The following is a 20327-nucleotide window of genomic DNA, read 5'->3' as shown; positions in this document are numbered from 1 at the left end:
TTCTAATGAGGTGCATGAAACTGGAGCCTATTATACAGGGTGAGGTAAGCCAGAAAGCAAAACACCAATACAGTATACTAATGCATATATATGGAATTTAGAAAGATGGTAACGATAACCGTATATGTGAGACAGAAAAAGAGACACAGATGTATAGAACAGTCTTTTGGACTGTGGGAGAAGGCGAGGGTGGGATGATCTGAGAGAATAACATTGAAATATGTATATTATCATATATGAAACAGATCGCCAGTCCAGGTTTGATGCAGGAGACAGGTGCTCAGGGCTGGTGCACTGGGATGACCCTGAGGGATGGGATGGGGAGGGAGGTGGGAGGGGGTTCAGGATGGGGAACATATGTAAACCCATGGCTGATTCATATCAATGTATGGCAAAAGCCACTACAATATTGTAAAGTAATTAGCCTCCAACTAAAATTAAAAAAAAAAAAAGTTAGAGTAAAGTCTATTTATTTCCTAAGTCTTTTCTGGTGTTGCTAGCAACATGGTCTCATCACTTCATGGCAAATAGATGGGGAAACAATGGAAACAGTGAGAGACTTAATTTTCTTGGGCTCCAAAATCACTGCAGATGGTGACTGCAGCCATGAAATTAAAAGACACTTGCTCCTTGGAAGAAAAGTTATGACCAACCTAGACAGCATATTAAAAAGCCGAGATACTACTTTGCCAACAAAGGCCCGTCTAGTCAAAGCTACATTTTTCTCAGTAGTCATGTATGGATGTGAGAGTTGGACCATAAAGAAAGCTGAGAGCTGAAGAATTGATGCTTTTGAACTGTGGTGTTGGAGAAGACTCTTGAGACTCCCTTGGACTGCAAGGAGATCCAACCAGTCCATCCTAAAGGAGATCAGTACTGGCTGTTCATTGGAAGGACTGATGTTGAAGCTGAAACTGAACCTCCAATACTTTGGCCACCTGATGTGAAGAACTGATTCATTGGAAAAGACCCTGATGCTGGGCAAGATTGAAGGCAGGAGGATAAGGGAATAACAGAGGATGAGATGGTTGGATGGCATCAGTGACTCAGTGGACATGAAATTGAGCAATCTCTTGGAGCTGGTGATGGACAGGGATGCCTGCAGTCCACGGGGTCACAAAGAGTCGGACACAACTGAGCGACTGAACTGAACTGATGACTTATATTATAAAGTACATCATCAAGTCTCTTTATTTTTTACTGGACACTTTACTCAGTGATACAAAGTTGCATAAATACATAGAAAAGATGCAAAATAAGTATTTTAGTACAAAAATAAATGATCACATATGGGTGTCTTCCCCAATTAAGAGAATTTTATATTAAGATGGAAATTTTCAATCAACTGTTTTTAGGAATCTCAGCATTGCCAAATAAATATAGTCCTTTTCCCTGAAAGGATTCATAGAAAAATTTTCAGTTGAAGTGTAGCTCTTCAAAAACAAAGGCATCGTATGTATTAGAGCTTGAAATACTTGTTATTTATTTGTTTTTGAAATGCTTTTTTAAAACTAGTCATTATCTAAATATTTACATCAAATTGCATGAACTACAATCAATAGAAAGAAGCAGTTCAATTGGAATCTCATTTAAAGTAGGATATTGCAGAATGGGCTTTAACTTGGGGTTAATGACCAAGTTAATAGGTGGAAAATGGAAGATGGCCCAGACCTTGAGGTTGATGAATCAGCAGAAGCAGTCTAAAGTAAACAGGTGAATAGGGTCTGAGCGAAAAAAAACATGTGCAAGACTATGCCGTGTATGGGACAGTGTGACACGGCATTGGGGTCACAAGCTGATTTAAGGCAAACTCTCTTCTCTCAAGGGCTTCGCTGGTGGCTCAGCTGGTAAAGAATCCGCCTGCAATGCGGAAGACCTGGATTCTGTCCCTGGATTGGGAAGATCCCCTGGAGAAGGGAAACGCTACCCACTCCAGTATTCTGGCCTGGAGAATTCCATGGACTGTATAGTTCATGGAGTTGCAAAGAGTCGGACATGACTGAGCAACTTTCACTTCACTTCACTCTTCTCTCAAGGAACTCATAGTGTAGGGGGCACAAAAGTAGACTTGAGAAGGAAATAAATGACAAAAGATAGCCTGAGATTAATACCAAATAAGAGAAGAGAAAATTAATGACTTTTTTACTTCGTTCCAGGTATTAAGGGAGGCAACTCTAAAATATATTTATAACTCTTTGAAAAGCATTAAATAAGGTGAAAGTTATTTGCAATCTAATTTGTTTAGAGTTATCCTGAGTTTCTTGGTTTATTAATATTAACTGTAAACCCCTCCTGCAAAGTGTTTAAAAGCTAAATGAAAAGTTAGAATCTAAACTAAGATAGCAGAGCTACAAAATATAATAAAAATCAATTTAAAATCAAGCCTGCAGATATTTTTGGCTGTTTTGTGCCATGTGTTATTTAGTAGGACAGTTACGAGACCCTGGGCAGCTCTCCCAGGAGCTCCTTTCTGGCTCCTAGAAAAAGGGTCCTAATGAGAAAGAGTCACAGAGAGGTACATGCTTGATTTGAGCATGGTGTTCAGAGTTTAGAATTCAGACTTGGACCTGGCTCCATGGTACACAGAGAAAGCCTAAGTGTAAACTCTCAACTTTGGTCATCTCAGATATCAAGGGTTAAGTTGAAGCTAATTGCCTGCTAAAGATCCTTGATGCCTCCCCAGTAACTTGACACAGACTTTCATGAGCAGTTGGGCAAATGGATAAAACGTGAGCAAAGGAAACTAGGAAGTGCAGACCCTGCCTCCTCCTCGGAGTATTGAATCCTCAAGGCTAGTGTAAGGAAACATGATATTATCAGCGAAAGGCACCCTGGTGTCGTGACCCAAGCTGTCATCAGATGATACATTTTTCAGGTATGTAATCAATGGCAAGACCCAATGTCCTTTTTATGCTCTCTTTAGAAGTCACTTGAAGCCAGAAAGTAATTCATTTGGGTTCTTTTCCTTGCCAAACTCCTTCCATATCTCAGCTTTCCCTCCTCAAATCAACAAATATCCTAAAAGCCAAACTCAGAGCTGAGATACTGGGTCAGTGGAGAGTGTCCCATTTCTTGGCTCTGGAAATGCAGTCTTTCAGTCATTTGCAGCAGAGGTCGATCTCCTGATCTTCATGACCAGGTCTCCAGATTCTACATCTCCCCCACCAAGATGTCACCTGGCAGCCATTCCTAGGGCTCTCCCGGACCCCTAGAAGACCTGGCAATGTCAGCATGGCATTTTTAATATTATTGAGGTAGCCCATGGGGAATTTCCTGTTGATACACATTTCCCAGCAAACTACAATTATATTCACTTAAGATAATTTGCTTTTAGTTATGCCTTTGGTTTACTAGAATAGAGATTTGATTTTACATCTTTGCTCTTTGCATGTAATCAGAGAGTCATAAATAAAGAGTGTCACTTGGGATACTCCTCCAGATGGTTATTAATCTGAGTGGTCATCAAGTAGTTGCTTTAACTACAGTCACTCATACTCTCTCAAGGACTTACTAGTTAGCTGTTCTGAAGATACAGAACCATAAGATTCTGGCTTACATTTAAGTTCTATTTGGTAAATCACAAAAGGCAAATTCAAATTACCTTAATGGTTTATTTTTGTATATTGGTTTAAGTGAATGCACAGTCTTGTGATGGTCTATTTGAATAATTTTTCTTGAATGAGAACGTAAGAGATTATTTTGTTTTAAAAGCTTCAATGAGGTGTAATTCACACAAAGTAAATTACACATTACTTTGTATGATATAGGGCTTGGCCGATACCAGCTTCTGTCTGGATTTTATAGTCTTACTTAGTTGATATATTTACTGATGGTTCTAATTCAATAAGTCATAACATTTTATTTCAGTTTACAAATAAATTGTCCTGTATAACTTGGTAATACACACAGGAGTTTCAGTCTCTTTGTCACAGTCAAGTACTAGTAAACTATGGTCGTTGAATTATGACCTTCTACAAAATTCATTGATCAATCAATTAATATTTATTACTTTGTGCTGGCACATACCAGACTATGCCTAGTCCATCTTTGCATTCCCCGGGGCACAGTTTATTGCACATAGGTACCACAAATACTTGTCAGTTAATAGATGAATGACTGTTATCTTAACAAAAATTATGTATCTCTGTCTATAATTGGACTGAAACCTCTCACCTCCTGGCTTGAACCTACAGCCTTTGCCATAGTCAAGAGCATAAACCCTTTTTAAAGATCCTGTTGCTTAGGCAATGAGATTTTTCCATGTACACGTATATTCTGTTGCCAAGGCAACAGAGTACAGTTGGCAAGCTAGTTTCAGACATTGAATGTTTGCAGTATCAGAGATACCTGTGGTTCACAGCCTCTTTGATGAAGCAATGTGTGCGTAATTGTATTCAAGGATGTGTGCCTGATTCTAGTCTTTGTGTATAGAGATGATTGGAAATCTTTGTGACCATCCAGTATCATACATGTGACTGGAAAGAACTTGTGTGATCTCAGGACCTAGGAATCTTGCCTCCCTATAGCAAAAGTCTTGATTATTTTGATTTGAAGCTATAGAGAATAGACTCCCACTACTTTTTCATAATCCAGTTTCTAATAATCGAGATCTAGTTTCACTGAAATTGATTAAATACTATTGATCACTGCTTGCTGCTGTTAACGTGGCCTAGTAGCTGATGTCACAATCAAGCAGTCTTACAAAAACTATTTGTTGTCAGTTGTTGTTGCTCAGTCGCTCAGTTGTGTCCCATTCTTTGCAATCACATGGTCTGCAGCACTCCAGGCTTTCCTGTCCTTCACTATGTCCCAGAGTTTTCTTAAACTCATGTGCATTGAGTTGGTGATGCCATCCAAACATCTCATCCTCTGTCACCACTTTCTCTCCTGCCCTCAAGCTTTCCTAGCATCAGGGTCTTTTCCAATGAGTCACCTCTTTGCTTCAGGTAGCCAAAGGACTGGAGCTTCAACTTCAGCATCAATCCTTCCAATGAATATTGAATTCCTTTAGGATTGGCTGGTTTGATCTCCTTGCTGTCCAAGGGACTCTCAAGAGTCTTCTCCAGCACCACAATTCAAAAGTATCAATTCTTAGCATTCTTTATGGTGCAACTCTCACATCCATACATGACTACTGGAAAAACCATAGCTTTGACTATCCGGACCTTTGTTGGCAAAGTGAGGTGTCCGCTTTTTAATAGTCTATCTAGGTTTGTCATAGTTTTTCTTCCAAGGAGTAAGCCTCTTAATCTCATGGCTACAGTCACCATCTGCAGTGATTTTTGAGCCCAAGAAAATAAAGTCTGTCACTGTTTCCATTGTTTCCCTATCTATTTGCTGTGAAGTTATGGGACTGAATGCCATGATCTTCATTTTTTGAATGTTGAGCTTTAAGCCAGCTCTTTCACTTTCCTCTTTCACCCTCATCAAGAGGGTTTTTAGTTCCTTTCTGCCCTGGAGTGGTGTCATCTGCATATTTGAGGTTATTGATATTTCCCCCAGCAATGTTGATTACAGCTGTGACTCATGTAGCCTGGCATTTGACATGATATACTCTGTATTTAGGGCTTCCCAGGTGGCTCAGTGGGTAAAGAATCTGCCTGCAATGAAGGAGACACAGGCAGAAGTGAGTTTGATACCTGGGGTCGGGAAGATCCCCTGCAGGAAGACATGGCAACCCACACCAGTATTCTTGCCTGCAGAATCCCATGGACAGAGTAGCCTGGTGAGCTGCAGTCCATAGGGTAGCAAAGAGTTGAACACAACTGAAGTGACTGAGCATGCACACTTGCACGCACTCTGTATATAAATTAAATAAGCAGGGTGACAATATACAGCCAGCCGTGACAGACTCCTTTCTCAGTTTGGAACCAGTCGATTTTTCCATGTGCAGTTCTAACTGTTGCTTCCTGACCTGCATACAGGTTTCTCAGGAGGCAGGTAAGGTGGTCTGGTATTCACATCTCTTTAAGAATGTGCCACAGTTTGTTGTGATTCACACAGGCAAAGGCTTTAGCGTAGTCAATGAAGCAGAAGTAGATTTTTTTCTGGAATTCTCTTGCTTTTTCCATGTTCCAACGAATGTTGGCAATTTGTTGTCAGTAAAATCATTCTATTCCTTTCCTATGACAGTTCTAAAATTTCCTGGCTTATTGCTTATTAGTTCCTAGCTGTTATTGGAGTATAAGTGGAGAGCCACGGTAGCACCATGCCACCTTCCTGCAGTGATACCAACTCCATTAACATTACAGGTGAACAAAAAGCCCTTAATGAGCAGGAGAAGGCATCCATACATAATGTCACTTATTCACACAGGGTATGTTTATGATGTCACTGCCTGAAAGACACTTTCAAGATGTAAAATGCTAGTGAGCTTAGATGGTGTGGTTGCATCATCTTAATGTTGTAAGCCAGGCTTCTCATTTCATCATAAGGTCAAATATTTCTTCTATCAGCATTAAATTGTATTGAGTACTTTTCATAACTGAATTAAATGATGTGATACAATGCATGTGAAAATATTTTCTCAATTCAGAGATACAGTTAAAAGAATTTGATGAGGTATAAAATTCTAGACTCCATCTCCTTCATGACCAGCATGCCTCTGAAAAAATAATCATCTAAATAACTTACCTCACACTTGTATTTATCAGTGAAAACTTGATTTAAAAAATTACAAAGCTAATACCTCCAATTGCTACCTTACCTGTAGTGGTCAGCTAAAGTGTAAGTTGTAGGCTATTATTCATATTCAGCGCTTCAAGTTCTGTTTTGGCTTATGAATTCTGCATGAAGAATTTGGTTTAAGAATACACACCAGACCTGAAGAGAGCTGAAAAGACCTTTCAGAATTTTTAAAAACCTTCCATTTCTCTGAAATTGTTTTATTGATCTGAAATGCTATTGATCAATTCCCATTTCAAAACTTTCAGAAGACACAAGCTTCATTATGATAAGCCTTTTCATCAGAAAACATTTCTGGAATGTTTTCTTTGTATTGGGCCATTTCTGGCTGTTTTCCAGCTTGTACTGTCATAGGAAACCTCCCTCTGAAGCCATAATGTTCCATTAGACATAAGCATTCAGTCTGGCTCAATCTAGAGGCAGACTTCCCTCAGTTCAGTTCAGTTGCTCAGTCGTGTCCGACTCTTTGCAACCCCATGAACCGCAGCATGCCAGGCCTCCCTGTCCATCACCGACTCCTGGAGTTTACCCAAACTCATGTCCATTGAGTCAGTGATGCCATCTAACCATCTCATCCTCTGTCGTCCCCTTTTCCTCCTGCCTTCAATCTTTCCCAACATCAGAGTCTTTTCAAATGAGTCAGCTCTTCACATCAGGTGGATCCCTCAGATTCTGCCTAATCTTCTGTCCATTGTTCATGTTTGTGGACCCAACACTTTTTAGTTAAAAGTTGTTATTAAGAGTTTTTTTATACAAGTATCTCTTTTTGGTGGTGGGGTAAAGAAAGGGAATTATGGTGACTGTTTCCCTCAGCTGCCACTGTGTGCTAGACAGAGATACCCAAACGCTTGTTGTCTAACTCAGAGATGGGGACAAAGGTCACTAACGAGAACAGTAAGGTATTCAGAAAGAGTCTGCTCCCGACCCGGGGGTGGGTTGATGACGAGGGAGCCTCGACTTCAGGGGTTAAGAATTCTTGGGTGATGCTAGTAAGGGTTTTGTAACTGATTTTCAAAGATCATTATGTCTTTGGAAGATGGAAAACAAGCACTTACCAATCATTGGGGAGAAAAATAATGAAATGAAAAATCACATGAATAGGAGACTTGAATCTTCTGGTCTGAAATCAACTAATATTAACATTACAACCTATTAAAATGTGGTCGTTCTGTGTTTGACGTTTGTGTCGAGTAATGCATGCGCTCGTGTACTGTAGCCTGAGAACAAAACCGCAGCTGCATTAGACAAACTGCTTATCTTCAGTGACTTATAGACAGTAGTAGACATAGAACCATGAATTCTGAGCACATTCCGTCTCTCAAACCGGAAGGATCAAAAAGTGTTTTCCCGCGTGTTTTCTGTTTCCCTCAGAAGCTCACAGCCCCAGGTTCACGCGCGGACGCGGTCGCCTCCGTCTGGTTTGCTTCTGTCTCGATATTGACTTCTTAGTGACTTGGTCCATAGACGCTCATTCCATATTTTGAAGCAGGTCCCTAAACATTGTATGCACGTTCAGAATAACGGAGGACTTGCAGAAACGAAGGTACACAGGGACGCGTGTGTGTCAGCAGGCGCAGCGGGAAAGGAGAACAGCTGGAGAGGGAGAGGGTGTGTTCGTGCATAACCTCAAACTGTTACTTTTGAACATGCCTTACACGTGTCCTATGTCGAAATAAAGAGTGTTCTAAAATTTAAAAAAAAAAAAAGTTTTTTTCTGTTGTGAGATTTCAGATGACTGTGTTTTCTTATGATCTGTGATATAATTTCCAGAGAAATTAGCAGCTTTTCTGCTATACGTGTGCAGTGTTGTAACTTCTAAGACTGCAGGGACTGTTTCTTTTCAGTATTCCATCTCCAATGTCCAGCACAGTGCCTACAGACACTGGGCACTTAGTAAATATTTTTGAATGAGTGAGTGAGTGAGTGTGTGATGGTTATTTTTAAAGATTCCCTGAAATTTCTTAAGGAGAAATTTAGAATCATATAAAGGGGCAGGAAAGCTGAAAGCAACTCAGCATTACCAGGGAGGTCTATTTCATATATGCCCACTAGCATTTTTTTTTTCTTAACATATCTTTTTACTGAACTATAGTTGATTTACAGTATTGTGTTAGTTTCAGGTGTACAGCACAATAACTTGTATTGTGTTAAAAGTTATTACAAGATAATGGCTCTATTTTCCCATGATGTGCAATATATCCTTGTTTCTCATCTATTATATATATAGTGGTTTGCATCTCTTAATCCCACATTCTTAAGTTATCCCTCCATTCTCCCCTCACCCCTATGGTAATCAGTTGTCTGTTTTCTGCATCTGTGAGTCTGTTCTGCATAAATGTTCATTTGTGTTATATATTAGATCCTAGAGAGGCTCATCAAGACTCAGAGACTGGGCCACCTAAGAGCCTCTCTGGTCCCTTTAATCTTGCCTCAGGTGGTTTCGTTGCTAATTCTCCTTTAGTTAGTAACTGTTCTGCCCTTCGGAACTCAGAGAAGGTCATGAAGTCTGGAGTCTTGCCTACAAGGAATGAGGGATAAAAAGGCCTCCCTGCCCTGGAGTCCCACAGGGCCCTGCTCAGCATATTTCTGTTAATCTTTTCTATTTTTTTTTCTGTTTTAGTTTATTTCGTTTCTGATCTTGTTCCCCTTGTGGCTCAGCTGGTAAAGAATCCATGTGCAATGTGGGAGACCTGGGTTCTATCCCTGGGTTGGGAAGATCCCCTGGAGAAGGGAAAGGCTACCCACTCCAGTATTCTGGCCTGGAGAATTCCATGGACTGTATAGTCGATGGGGTCACAAAGAGTCGGACATGACTGAGCGACTTTCACTTTCTGATCTTTACTGTTTCCTTGGGTTTTGTTTGTTCTTCTTTCTCTAATTCTTGTAGGTGGTGGGTTAGGTTGTTTATTTGAAATTTTTGTTGCTTTTTGAAAAAAATCTTTATTACTTTTCTCTTAGTGATTTTCCTGCATTGCATAGATTTATAAAATTATGTTTAATTGTCACTTGTCTTGACATAGTTTCTGACTTCTTGCTTGATGGCATCGCTGGCCCATTGGGTTTCAGTAGCAGTTGCTTTAGTCTCCATGTGTTCATTTCCCCTCATCTTTTTGTGGCTGATTTCTAGTTTCATGCTGTTGTGGTCAGAAAAAATGCTTGAAATTTTTATCCTCTTGAGTTTGTTGAGGTTTGCCTTGTGGCATAGTATTTGGTCTGTTCTAGAGAATGTTCTGTACATGCTTGAAAGGAATGTGGTGTACTCTGGGCTTTTGGGGATGTGGTATCCTGTAGATAGTTAACTCCAACTGGTCTTTTGCCATGTAAGACCTCTGTTGTCCTACTGATTTTCTGTCTAGAAGATCAGTCTATTGATGTCAGTGAGGTGTTAAAGACTCCTACTATTATTGTATTCCTGTCAATGTCTCCCTTTATGGCTGTTCGTTTTGATTTATATATATATATATCTACTCTGATATTAGGTGATAATCTTAATAAGTGTCATATCTTCTTCTGTTATTGATCCCCTTATCATTATATGCTATTCTTTCTTTTTCTTTCTAAACTTTGTTTTAAAGGCTATTTATTCTGACACAAGTATCAGTCAGTTCAGTCGCTCAGTCGTGTCCAACTCTGCGACCCCATGAACTGCAGCACGCCAGGCCTCCCTCTCCATCACCAACCAACTCCTGGAGTCCACCCAAACTCATGTCCATTGGGTCGGTGATGCCATCCAACCATCTCATCTTCTGTCATCCCCTTTTCCTCCTGCCCTCAATCCTTCCCAGCATCAGGGTCTTTTCCAATGAGTCAGCTCTTCACATCAGGTGGCCAACATATTGGGTTTCAGCTTCAGCATCAGTCCTTCCAATGAACACTCAGGACTGATCTCCTTTAGGATGGACTGGCTGGATCTCCTTGCAGTCCAAGGGACTTTCAAGAGTCTTCTCCAACAACACAGTTCAAAAGCATCAATTCTTTGGTGCTCAGCTTTCTTCACCGTCCAACTCTCACATCCATACAAGATTACTGAAAAAACCATAGCCTTGACTAGATGGACCTTTGTTGGCAAAGTAATGTCTCTGCTTTTAAATATGCTATCTAGGTTGGCCATAACCTTCCTTCCAAGGAGTAAGCATCTTTTAATTTCATGGCTGCAGTCACCATCAGTAGTGCTTTTGGAGCCCCCCAAAATAAAGTCAGCCACTGTTTCCACTGTTTCCCCATCTATTTGCCATGAAGTGATGGGACCAGATGCCATGATCTTAGTTTTCTGAACATTGAGCTTTAAGCCAACTTTTTCACTCTCCTCTTTCACTTTCATCAAGAGGCTCTTTAGTTCTTCTTCACTTTCTGCCATAAGGGTGGTGTCATCTGCATATCTGAGGTTATTTATATTTCTCCTGGCAATCTTGATTCCAGCTTGTGTTTCTTCCAGCCCAGCATTTCTCATGATGTCCTCTGCATATTAGTTAAATAAACAGAGCGACAATATACAGCCTTGACGTACTCCTTTTCCTATTTGGAACCAGTCTGTTGTTCCATGTCCAGTTCTAACTGTTGCTTCCTGACCTGCATAGAGGTTTCTCAAGAGGCAGTCTAGTATTCCTATCTCTTTCAGAATTTTCCACAGTTTATTGTGATTCACACAGTCAAAGGCTTTGGCATAGTTAATAAAGCAGAAATAGATGTTTTTCTGGAACTCTCTTGTTTATTCGATGATCCAGTTTGATCTCTTGTTCCTCTGCCTTTTCTAAAACCAGCTTGAACATTTGGAAGTTCACAGTTCACATATTGCTGAAGCTTGGCTTGGAGAATTTTGAGCATTACTTTACTAGCATGTGAGATGAGTGCAATTGTGCGGTAGTTTGAGCATTCTTTGGCATTGCCTTTCTTTGGAATTAGACTGAAAACTCACCTTTTCCAGTCCTGTGGCCACTGCTGAGTTTTCCAAATTTGCTGACATATTAAGTGCAGCATTTTCACAGAATCATCTTTTAGGATTTGAAATAGCTCAACTGGAATTCCATCACCTCCACTAGCTTTGTTCGTAGTGATGCTTCCTAAGGCCCACTTGATTTCACATTCCAGGATGACTGGCTCTAGGTGAATGTGAGTGATCACACCATCTTGATTATCTGGGTCGTGAAGATCTTTTTATACAGTTCTTCTGTGTATTCTTGCCACCTCTTCTTAATATCTTTTACTTCTGTTAGGTCCATACCATTTCTGTCCTTTATCGAGCCCATCTTTGCATGAAATGTTCCCTTGGTATCTCTAATTTTCTTGAAGAGATCTCTAGTCTTTTCCATTCTATTGTTTTCCTCTCTTTCTTTGCATTGATCGCTGAGGAAGGCTTTCTTATCTCTCCTTGCTGTTCTTTGGAACTTTGCATTCAAATGGGTATATCTTTCCTTTTCTCCTTTGCTTTTCACTTCTCTTCTTTTCACGGTATTTGTAAGGCCTCCTCAGACAACCATTTTGCTTTTTTGCATTTCTTTTTCTTGAGGATGGTTCTGATTCCCGTCTCCTGTAGAAACGTCATGAACATCTGTCCATAGTTCAACAGGCACTCTGTCTATCAGATCTAATCCCTTAAATCTATTTCTCACTTCCACTGTATAATCATAAGGGATTTGATTCAGGTCATACCTGAATGGTCTAGTGGTTTTCCCCACTTTCTTCAATTTAAGTCTGAATTTGGCAATAAGGAGTTCATGATCTGCCCTGCAAATAAATTCATCAGTGCCATCTTTCTAGATTCCTTATATATGTGGTAGTATGTGATATTTATCTTTCTCTTTCTGACTTACTTCACTGTATAATAGGCTCTAGGTTCATCCACCTCATTAGAACTGACTCAAATGCCTTCCTTTTTATGGCTGGGTAATATTCCATTGTGTGTATGTATCTCAGCTTCTCTATCTATTCATCTGTCAATGGACATCTAGGTTGCTTCAATGTTCTAGCTATTGTAAATAGTGCTGCAATGAACATTGGGGTACTTGTGTCTTTTTCAATTTTGGTTTCCTCAGGATATATGCCTAGTAGTGGAATTTCTGGGTCATATGGTGGTTTTGTGGCTGTATCAGTTTACATTCCCACCAGCAATGCAAGAACATTCCCTTTTCTTCACACCCTCTCCAGCGTTTATTGTTTGTAGACTTTTTGATGAAGGCCATTCTGACAGGTGTGAGGTGGTATCTCATCGTAGTTTTGATTTGTGTTTCTCTAATAATGAGCGATGTGGAGCATCTTTTCAGGTGTTTGTTAGCCATCTGTATGTCTTCTTTGGAGAAATGTCTGTTTAGGTGTTTTTCCCACTCTTTGATTGGGTTGTTTGTTTTCTGGTATTGAGTTGTATGAACTGCTTGTATATTTTGTAGATTGATTCCTTGTCAGTTGTTTCCTTTGCTATTATTTTCTCCCGTTTTGAGGGTTGTCTTTTCACCTTGTTTGTAGTTTCCTTTGCTGTACAAAAGCTTTTAGGTTTAATTCGGTCCCATTTGTTTAGTTTTTATTTTATTTCCGTTACTCTAGGAGGTTGGTCATAGAGGATTTTGCTTTGATTTATGTCATCGAGTGTTCTGCCTATGTTTTCCTCTTAAGAGTTTTTTAGTTTCTGATCTTACATTTAGGTCTTTAATCCATTTTGAGTTTATCTTTCTGTACGGTGTTAGGAAGTGTTCTAATTTCTTTCTTTTACCTGCATTCGTCCAGTTTTCCCAACACCACTTATTGAAAAGGCTATCTTTGCCCCATTGTATATTCTTGCCTCCTTTGTTGAAAATAAGCTACCCATGGGAGTGTAGGTTTATCTCTGGGCTTTCTATCTTGTTCCATTAGTCTATACTTCAGTTTTGGTTCCAGTACCATACTGTCTTGATGACTGTAGTTTTGTAGTATAGTCTGAAGTCAGGAAGGTTGATTCCTCAAGCTCCATTCTTCTTTCTCAAGACTGCTTTGGCTATTCAGGATCTTTTGTGTTTCCAGATGAATTGTGATTTTTTTTGTTCTAGTTCTGTGAAAAACACCATTGGTAATTTGATAGGGATTGCATTTAATCTGTAGATTGTATTTGGTAGTATAGTCATTTTCACAGTATTGATTCTTCCTACCCAGGAACATGAAATATCTCTCCATCTGTTTATGTTGTCTTTGATTTCTTTCACCAATGTCTTATAATTTTCTGCATACAGTTCTTTTGTCTCCTTAGGTAGGTTTACTCCTAGATATTTTATTCTTTCTGTTGCAATGGTGAATGGGATTGATTCCTTAATTTCTCTTTCTGATTTTTCATTGTTATTATACGGGAATGCAAGTGATTTCTGTGTATTGACCTTGTATCCTACAACTTTCTGAGTGGGTCTTTTTTAATATTTTTAAATGTTTATTGTTGAGATCAGTTCTTTTCCTTTATTAAGTTTATTATTAATCATGTTTTGAATTCTCTTGTGGTAAATTGTTTATTTCTGTTTCATTATTTTTTCAGGGGTTTTCTTTTGCTTTTTCAATTGACAGTAGTTCTTCTTTTTGTTTAGCTTTCTCTGTCTCTATTACTTTAGGTGAAAGAGTTGTCCACTGCAGTCTTGAAGTGGCTGTTTTTATGTGGGAGCATACCTCTGCACACTGTGTGTGCCTTGTACCTGCCTTTGATGGGTGAGCTAGATTTGAGGTGGATGCCAGTCATACCTTTCCTCAGGATGTGCTGGAAGCTATCCCCTTGACAGGCAGTGGTGGTAGAGATGGAGGGGCTTGAGTTGGCACCAGATCTGAGGCAGGACTTCCTCTCTGCCCAGTGGCCATCACTGCCCTGTTAGGGGTGGGGTCTGCTTTTAAATTGCCAGAGAAGAAGCTGGCTCTATCCCCTTTAAGTGGATTTTTTTTCCCCTCTTCCATGCACCAAGACCTTTGCTTCAGTGGCATGGGGTACTGAAACAAGTGTGGTCTGTATGTTGACAGAGATCTAATGCATGGACTGTGTAGGCATCTGCAGCTCCAGTTGGATACTGACTCAGATGTAAGCCCCCTTTGTCTGCTGGGCTAGCAGAGAGCTATGTGGACTCCTGGGGTGTGTCAGAGGTCAGCGGTGGTAGAGCATCCCCATCAGAATCTGGGAAACTTCTGGGACTCTGCTTGAGTAAGCGCTAGCAATGGCCACTGCTGCCACTCTTGGGCTCTGCCCTGGGACCAGGTTGCCTGTATGTCCCAAGAATTTTAAATTTCATTTAAATATTAATTTAAAATTTAAAAATTACATTAATATTTATATTTAGTACATGTTGAAATAATATTTTAGTTATTTTAAAATGTTATTAAAATTAATTTCACTTTTTTCTTTCTACTTCTTAAAACTGTGGCTACCAGAAAATTTAGACTTATGTTTGTAGTTTGCATGTTTCTGTTGGACAGTGCTGGGCTTGTCTAGAAAACTAAGGTGTGGACTATGTGTTTGCCCTTGCTGACAGATAACCTGTGTGCAAGGGAATGATTTGCTGGAACAGACGCTCTGCCCCTCAGTTCAATCCTGAGGCTTCTGCCCACACTCATATGGACACTGCTAAGATTATGCCCCTCTTTGAAAATATGAGGCAGGAGTCATCCCTTTTCCTTACATAAACATGTGACCTTATTCCAGGTGTAAGAAGAATATATTACCTATGTAAAACTGATGAATTTCATTTAATTTTTAAGGGTCTGGAAATATGGGCTGGGAATGGAACAGAAAAAATAAATAGGATCAAGAGAGGAGTGGATTGGTAGGGGATTGGAAGGATGGAAATAGAGAGGGAAGGAGTTCACAGCTAGATGCACACATTTTGATATTATTTTAGTAATTAAGTTGCGTGGTGGGTGAATGAGGACTGAATCTGCTATGCTTGATAACTTGGATATGTGTTGCATGTATATATCAAAATTTCTGTGATTATAGTGAAAGGGTTGGGGTAATAGAATTGTCAGGCATATTTATTTGTGTCTGAGTCCCTATATCAATTCCCACTTAGTAAATACCTATCATGTGCCTTAAACATAGAGGATGTTTGATGTACTTTGGTCGTGTTGCAGTAAAGTGTGGTTCTTATAATTTGTCAGGGCATAGAAGTTTCTTATTTCTTAAAAAAAAAAAACTATTAAGAACTTGTCTCTAGTTACTAGTAGATAAAACAAGATTGAAGGTTATTTATGGCTGTTCTTAGTAGGGTCTAATGACTCTTCCACTCGGTGAAAGGTCCTGAGACCACTTGCATAATGATAAGGAAATCCTAAATTTTAGAATAGGGCAAAAAAGTGATGGTAATAATGCTGATAACATAAGGAAAAATATAGTCCTCTTAAATGTAAAAATTATCTCATTTCATAGGAAGAGTTATAGTTTCTTCCTTAAGACAGCAGGAATAAAGCATGGAACATACTAAATATAAAATTTTAAATGAACTTTATTTTTTTTTTGCAAGAGGTAAGTAAAAGAGAAACAGAACGAGTAAATGAACTTTTTTTTTTTGCAAGAGGTAAGTAAAAGAGAAACAGAACGAGTAAATGAACTTTTTTTTTTTTGCAAGAGGTAAGTAAAAGAGAAACAGAACGAGTAAATGAACTTTTTTTTTTGCAAGAGGTAAATATAAAATTTTAAATGCTATTTTTTCATACAAAATAAGTATTATTACTTTGTTTTTTATTTATTTTGGGGCTTCCCTCATAGCTCAGTTGGTAAAGAATCTGCCTGCAATGCAGGAGACCCCGGTTCAATTCCTGGGTCGGGAAGATCTGCTGGAGAAGGGATAGGCTACCCACTCCAGTATTCTTGGGCTTCCCTTGCAGCTCAGCTGGTAAAGAATCTGCCTGCAATGTGGGAGACCTGGGTTTGATCCCTGGGTTGGGAAGATCCCCTGGAGAAGAGAAAGGCTACTCACTTCAGTATTATGGCCTGGAGAATTCCATGGACTATACAGTCCATGGCGTTGCATCACAAAAAGTGATGGTAATAATGCTGAGAACATAGGAAAAATATAATCCTCTTAAATGTAAAAATTATCTCATTTCATAGGAAGAGTTATAGTTTCTTCTTTAAGACAGCAGGAATAAAGCATGGAACATACTACATATAAAATTTTAAATGCTATTTCTTTTTCATACAAAATAAGTATTTTTATTTTTTTTTTTAATTTGTTTTTGGCTGTTCTGAGTCTTCCTTGCTGTGCAGGCTTATCTCTAGCTGAAGTCAGCTGGGGCTACTCTCTAGTTGCAGCGCACAGGCTTCTCATTGCAGTGGCTTCTCTTGTTGCAGAGCATGGGCTCTAGGGCACGCCGGCTTCTGTGGTTGTGGCACATGGGCTCAGTACTTGTGGTTCCCAGGCTCCAGAGCACAGGCTCAATAGTGTGGCACAGGGGCTTAACTGCTGCAAGTCATATGGGATCTTCCTGGATCAAATATCAAAACTATGTCTCCTGCATGGCAGGCAGATTCTTTACCACTGAGCCACCAGGGAAGTTCAAGAATTTTGATTTTAAATGTAACAAGAAAATCATTCAAGCCTAAGATTTAGGCTTGTAATTACTCTTAGAGCTTATGAACAACTGTGATGCAACCAGGTTCTTCCATTGGTCATAGAATGTCAGTTCTACTCTGGGTTCAATTATATCTCTTTTCTCCCTTTATTAAACTCTTGAGGACATCTTCAGGAAAAACAAACCTATATTTTCATATGGTTTCATAAACCATAGTGAGATATAAGCTTTCAGTAAATGTTAGTCAAATCTAAGTTGAATAAACCTTCTCATTCTGCTTACAGAGACTTCACTGGTGGAATAGGATCCAGACTGAGACCAGGTAATTTAGCTTTGTCAGCAGTAACATCACACACGCCACCCTGAATTCAGTGCAATTTGTGTTCCAGTCTCATGTCTCTCCCCCTTTTATTTCTTCAGCTTTGCTGCCTCTTGACCTGCTTCTGAAAGGGCCAGCCCTCCTGCTCAGGGCCCACGTTAAGGAGCTAGAGGCTGAGTTAGTGACGGGGTGGCAGTCCCACAGCCTGCCCACTGTGATTCTCCACAGTCTCAAAGACCATGGTAGTACTAATGTTAGATAACACTGGTCTCAAGCGCACAATGGGTGAACACAGAATCGTAGTTGGGCCTGAATACCCAAATGATGCTTGGGAGGTAACTCTAGTACAAACAACAGGAGAATCTCATTTCCTCTGTCTATCATTATTATATAGTTTGGCAAATTAACAGTGTCAATGTGCTTTCTGTGTTCACTTATTTGATGAAATATATAAGCTATTTTTCTAAAATTTGTATTTTTGCTCTGGTGGGAAAGTTAGCCAGTAGAATTTTGAAGCTAACAGTGCATACCTACTACCAAAAAATCATAACTATGTTTTACATATGTATTTCTATAGCTGTGCACTTATATGATATAAGAGAATAAAGCATATCTTTTTTTCTATCTCCTTTACTCTGATGCAGATAATTCTTTTTACTTATTTGTATTTGATTAAAGCAATGTTATATCAACTTGTTTCTCTAATAAGGTAGAAATTATGAATTCTTAAAGTATAAAAGTTTATAGTAATTGTTGGAGAAAAAAAGAGTGTGTTCATTAACATTTCTAATTTCTATCAAAGTGGACCAAATGTTCAACAGTAACAGTAAAGTTTTTAACTAAACCTGGATAATTCAGGAAGAAAACTTAGTGATTGTGCTTTTAACATATGTATATGACTCAAGTATGAAGTTCTATTTTACTACTTTGGTTAATTTGGAATTATTGCTTAATGTTATTTTCACTTTAACTTCCTTAATTCGTGTTCTTTTGTAGAGTTAATACATATGAACTTTTAGTAGATGTGAATTGATTTACTGTAATATTAGTCCATGTCTCCACATTTATTAAATTTGCTTTGGATGAGTTATTGACAGTTTGGGGGCATTTACATGATCAGCATAGATGCAGAAAAGAGAAAACTTTGTTATTAAGATGTCCAAAACATAATTAAGATGTTATGTTGACCTTGCCCCACTCCAGCTATTTTGGTACAAGGTAAGTTCATAATGGAGAAGGCAATGGCACCCCACTCCAGTACTCTTGCCTGAGAAACCCCATGGACGGAGGAGCCTGGCAGGCTGCAGCCCATGGGGTCGTGAAGAGTCAGACACAAATGAGCGACTTCACTTTCACTTTTCACTTTCATGCACTGGAGAAGGAAATGGCAACCCACTCCAGTATTCTTGCCTGGAGAATCCCAGAGACGAAGGAGCCTGGTGGGCTGCCGTCTATGGGGTCGCACAGAGTCGGACACGACTGAAGCGACTTAGCAGTAGTAAGTTCATAATATAACCATGAAGCTAAAATGGTTGTTATTGATTAATTTTAACAATCATTAACTGTTAATTTTGTAACAGTGAGAGCAAAACACATACATATGTAAGCAATTTGAAGTTCAGTGGTGATTCATAAAAAGAATTATGTTTCCTAAAGGGTATGTTGAGTTAGTTAGTTCAAGGCTTGACTTTATGTCTGCAAAATTAATCAGATCTCTGGCTATTTAAACAAACTCATGTAATATATTTCTAAGACCTACAGTTTGTTATACTATCTACTTTTTTAAAATTTACCAATTAATGCATTTAAATTTAAAACCAAATATACTATAGCATTTTAAATATTGTCAGTGAAAGCTAAAGGAGTGATAGTTTTGAATAATATTATAGAACACAGTATGCATATGGAGAAAATCTGAGTTATTGCCTAAGAGTTATTCCACATTACAGTGTAAAAAACCATATTTTTTCTTCATCTTAATGCAGAGTGGTTTTTCTGCATATTATAAAAGTCATACTTTTCTAAATGTTGCAGGTGGTCTTGGACTAATTGGTTGCTTTACCAAATGACAAACAATGGGTATAGGCCTCACTTAGATTGCCTCTTGTGCAAACGAGGATTCATTCCATTGTATATAAACAACAGCTATAGTCCTGTAGTGCCTAAATGTTCTGGAAAGAATTGTCAGAGAGCAGAGAATTTTGTCAGAATCTGAGTATATTCCCAGGACTAAATCTACAATGTGAGCATCATTTTCCATTTGCTATAGCAGAACAAAGGGTGAAAACTATTATTTTAGAGTGTCAAATGGCTGTATTAGAATGTGATCCTGCCTATCAGTTCAGTTCAGTCCAGTCGCTCAGTCGTGTCTGACTCTTTGCGACCCCATGAATCGCAGCATGCCAGACCTCCCTGTCCATCACCAACTCCTGGAGTTTACCCAAACTCATGTCCATTGAGTCGGTGATGCCATCCAGCCATCTCATCTGCTGTCATCCCCTTCTCCTCCTGCCCTCAATCTTTCCCACCATCAGGGTCTTTTCCAAAGAGTCAACTCTTCGCATGAGGTGGCCAAAGTATTGGAGTTTCAGCTTCAACATCAGTCCTTCCAATGAACACCCAGGACTGATCTCCTTTAGGATGGATTGGTTGGATCTCCTTGCAGTCCAAGGGACTCTCAAGAGTCTTTTCCAACACCACAGTTCAAAAGCATCAATTCTTCGGCACTCAGCTTTCTTCACAGTCCAACTCTCACATCCATACATGACTGCTGGAAAAACCATAGCCTTGACTAGATGGACCTTTGTTGGCAAAGTAATGT

The 20327-nt window shown here is 39.2% G+C and overlaps 1 protein-coding gene across 50 annotated transcripts in view; it reads left to right on the top strand.

The window, feature by feature from the left end:
• Window positions 1-20327, top strand: part of NEK10 (NIMA related kinase 10) — a 249969-nt gene that overhangs the window by 161800 nt on the left and 67842 nt on the right. For 42 of the 50 annotated variants that reach the window (XR_014065243.1, XR_014065246.1, XM_081529541.1 and 39 more), the window contains 2 exons: window positions 17472-17509; window positions 17608-17748. Coding sequence is in view for 48 of the 50 variants with exons in the window: in XM_081529541.1 (XP_081385667.1) it covers window positions 17472-17509; window positions 17608-17748 (179 nt within the window). In the remaining 2 variants the exon portion in view is untranslated. The remainder of the gene's footprint in view (window positions 1-17471; window positions 17510-17607; window positions 17749-20327) is intronic. The other 8 variants (XM_081529548.1, XM_081529560.1, XM_081529549.1 and 5 more) reach the window with 1 other exon arrangement.

The sequence above is a fragment of the Giraffa tippelskirchi genome, chromosome 9 (genome assembly GCF_054371585.1).
Source record: "Giraffa tippelskirchi isolate mGirTip1 chromosome 9, T2T-mGirTip1v1.2.pri, whole genome shotgun sequence".
Lineage (NCBI taxonomy): Eukaryota > Metazoa > Chordata > Mammalia > Artiodactyla > Giraffidae > Giraffa > Giraffa tippelskirchi.
The sequence above is the reverse complement of the archived record's forward strand: the minus strand, read 5'-3'. Positions and strand labels throughout refer to the sequence as shown.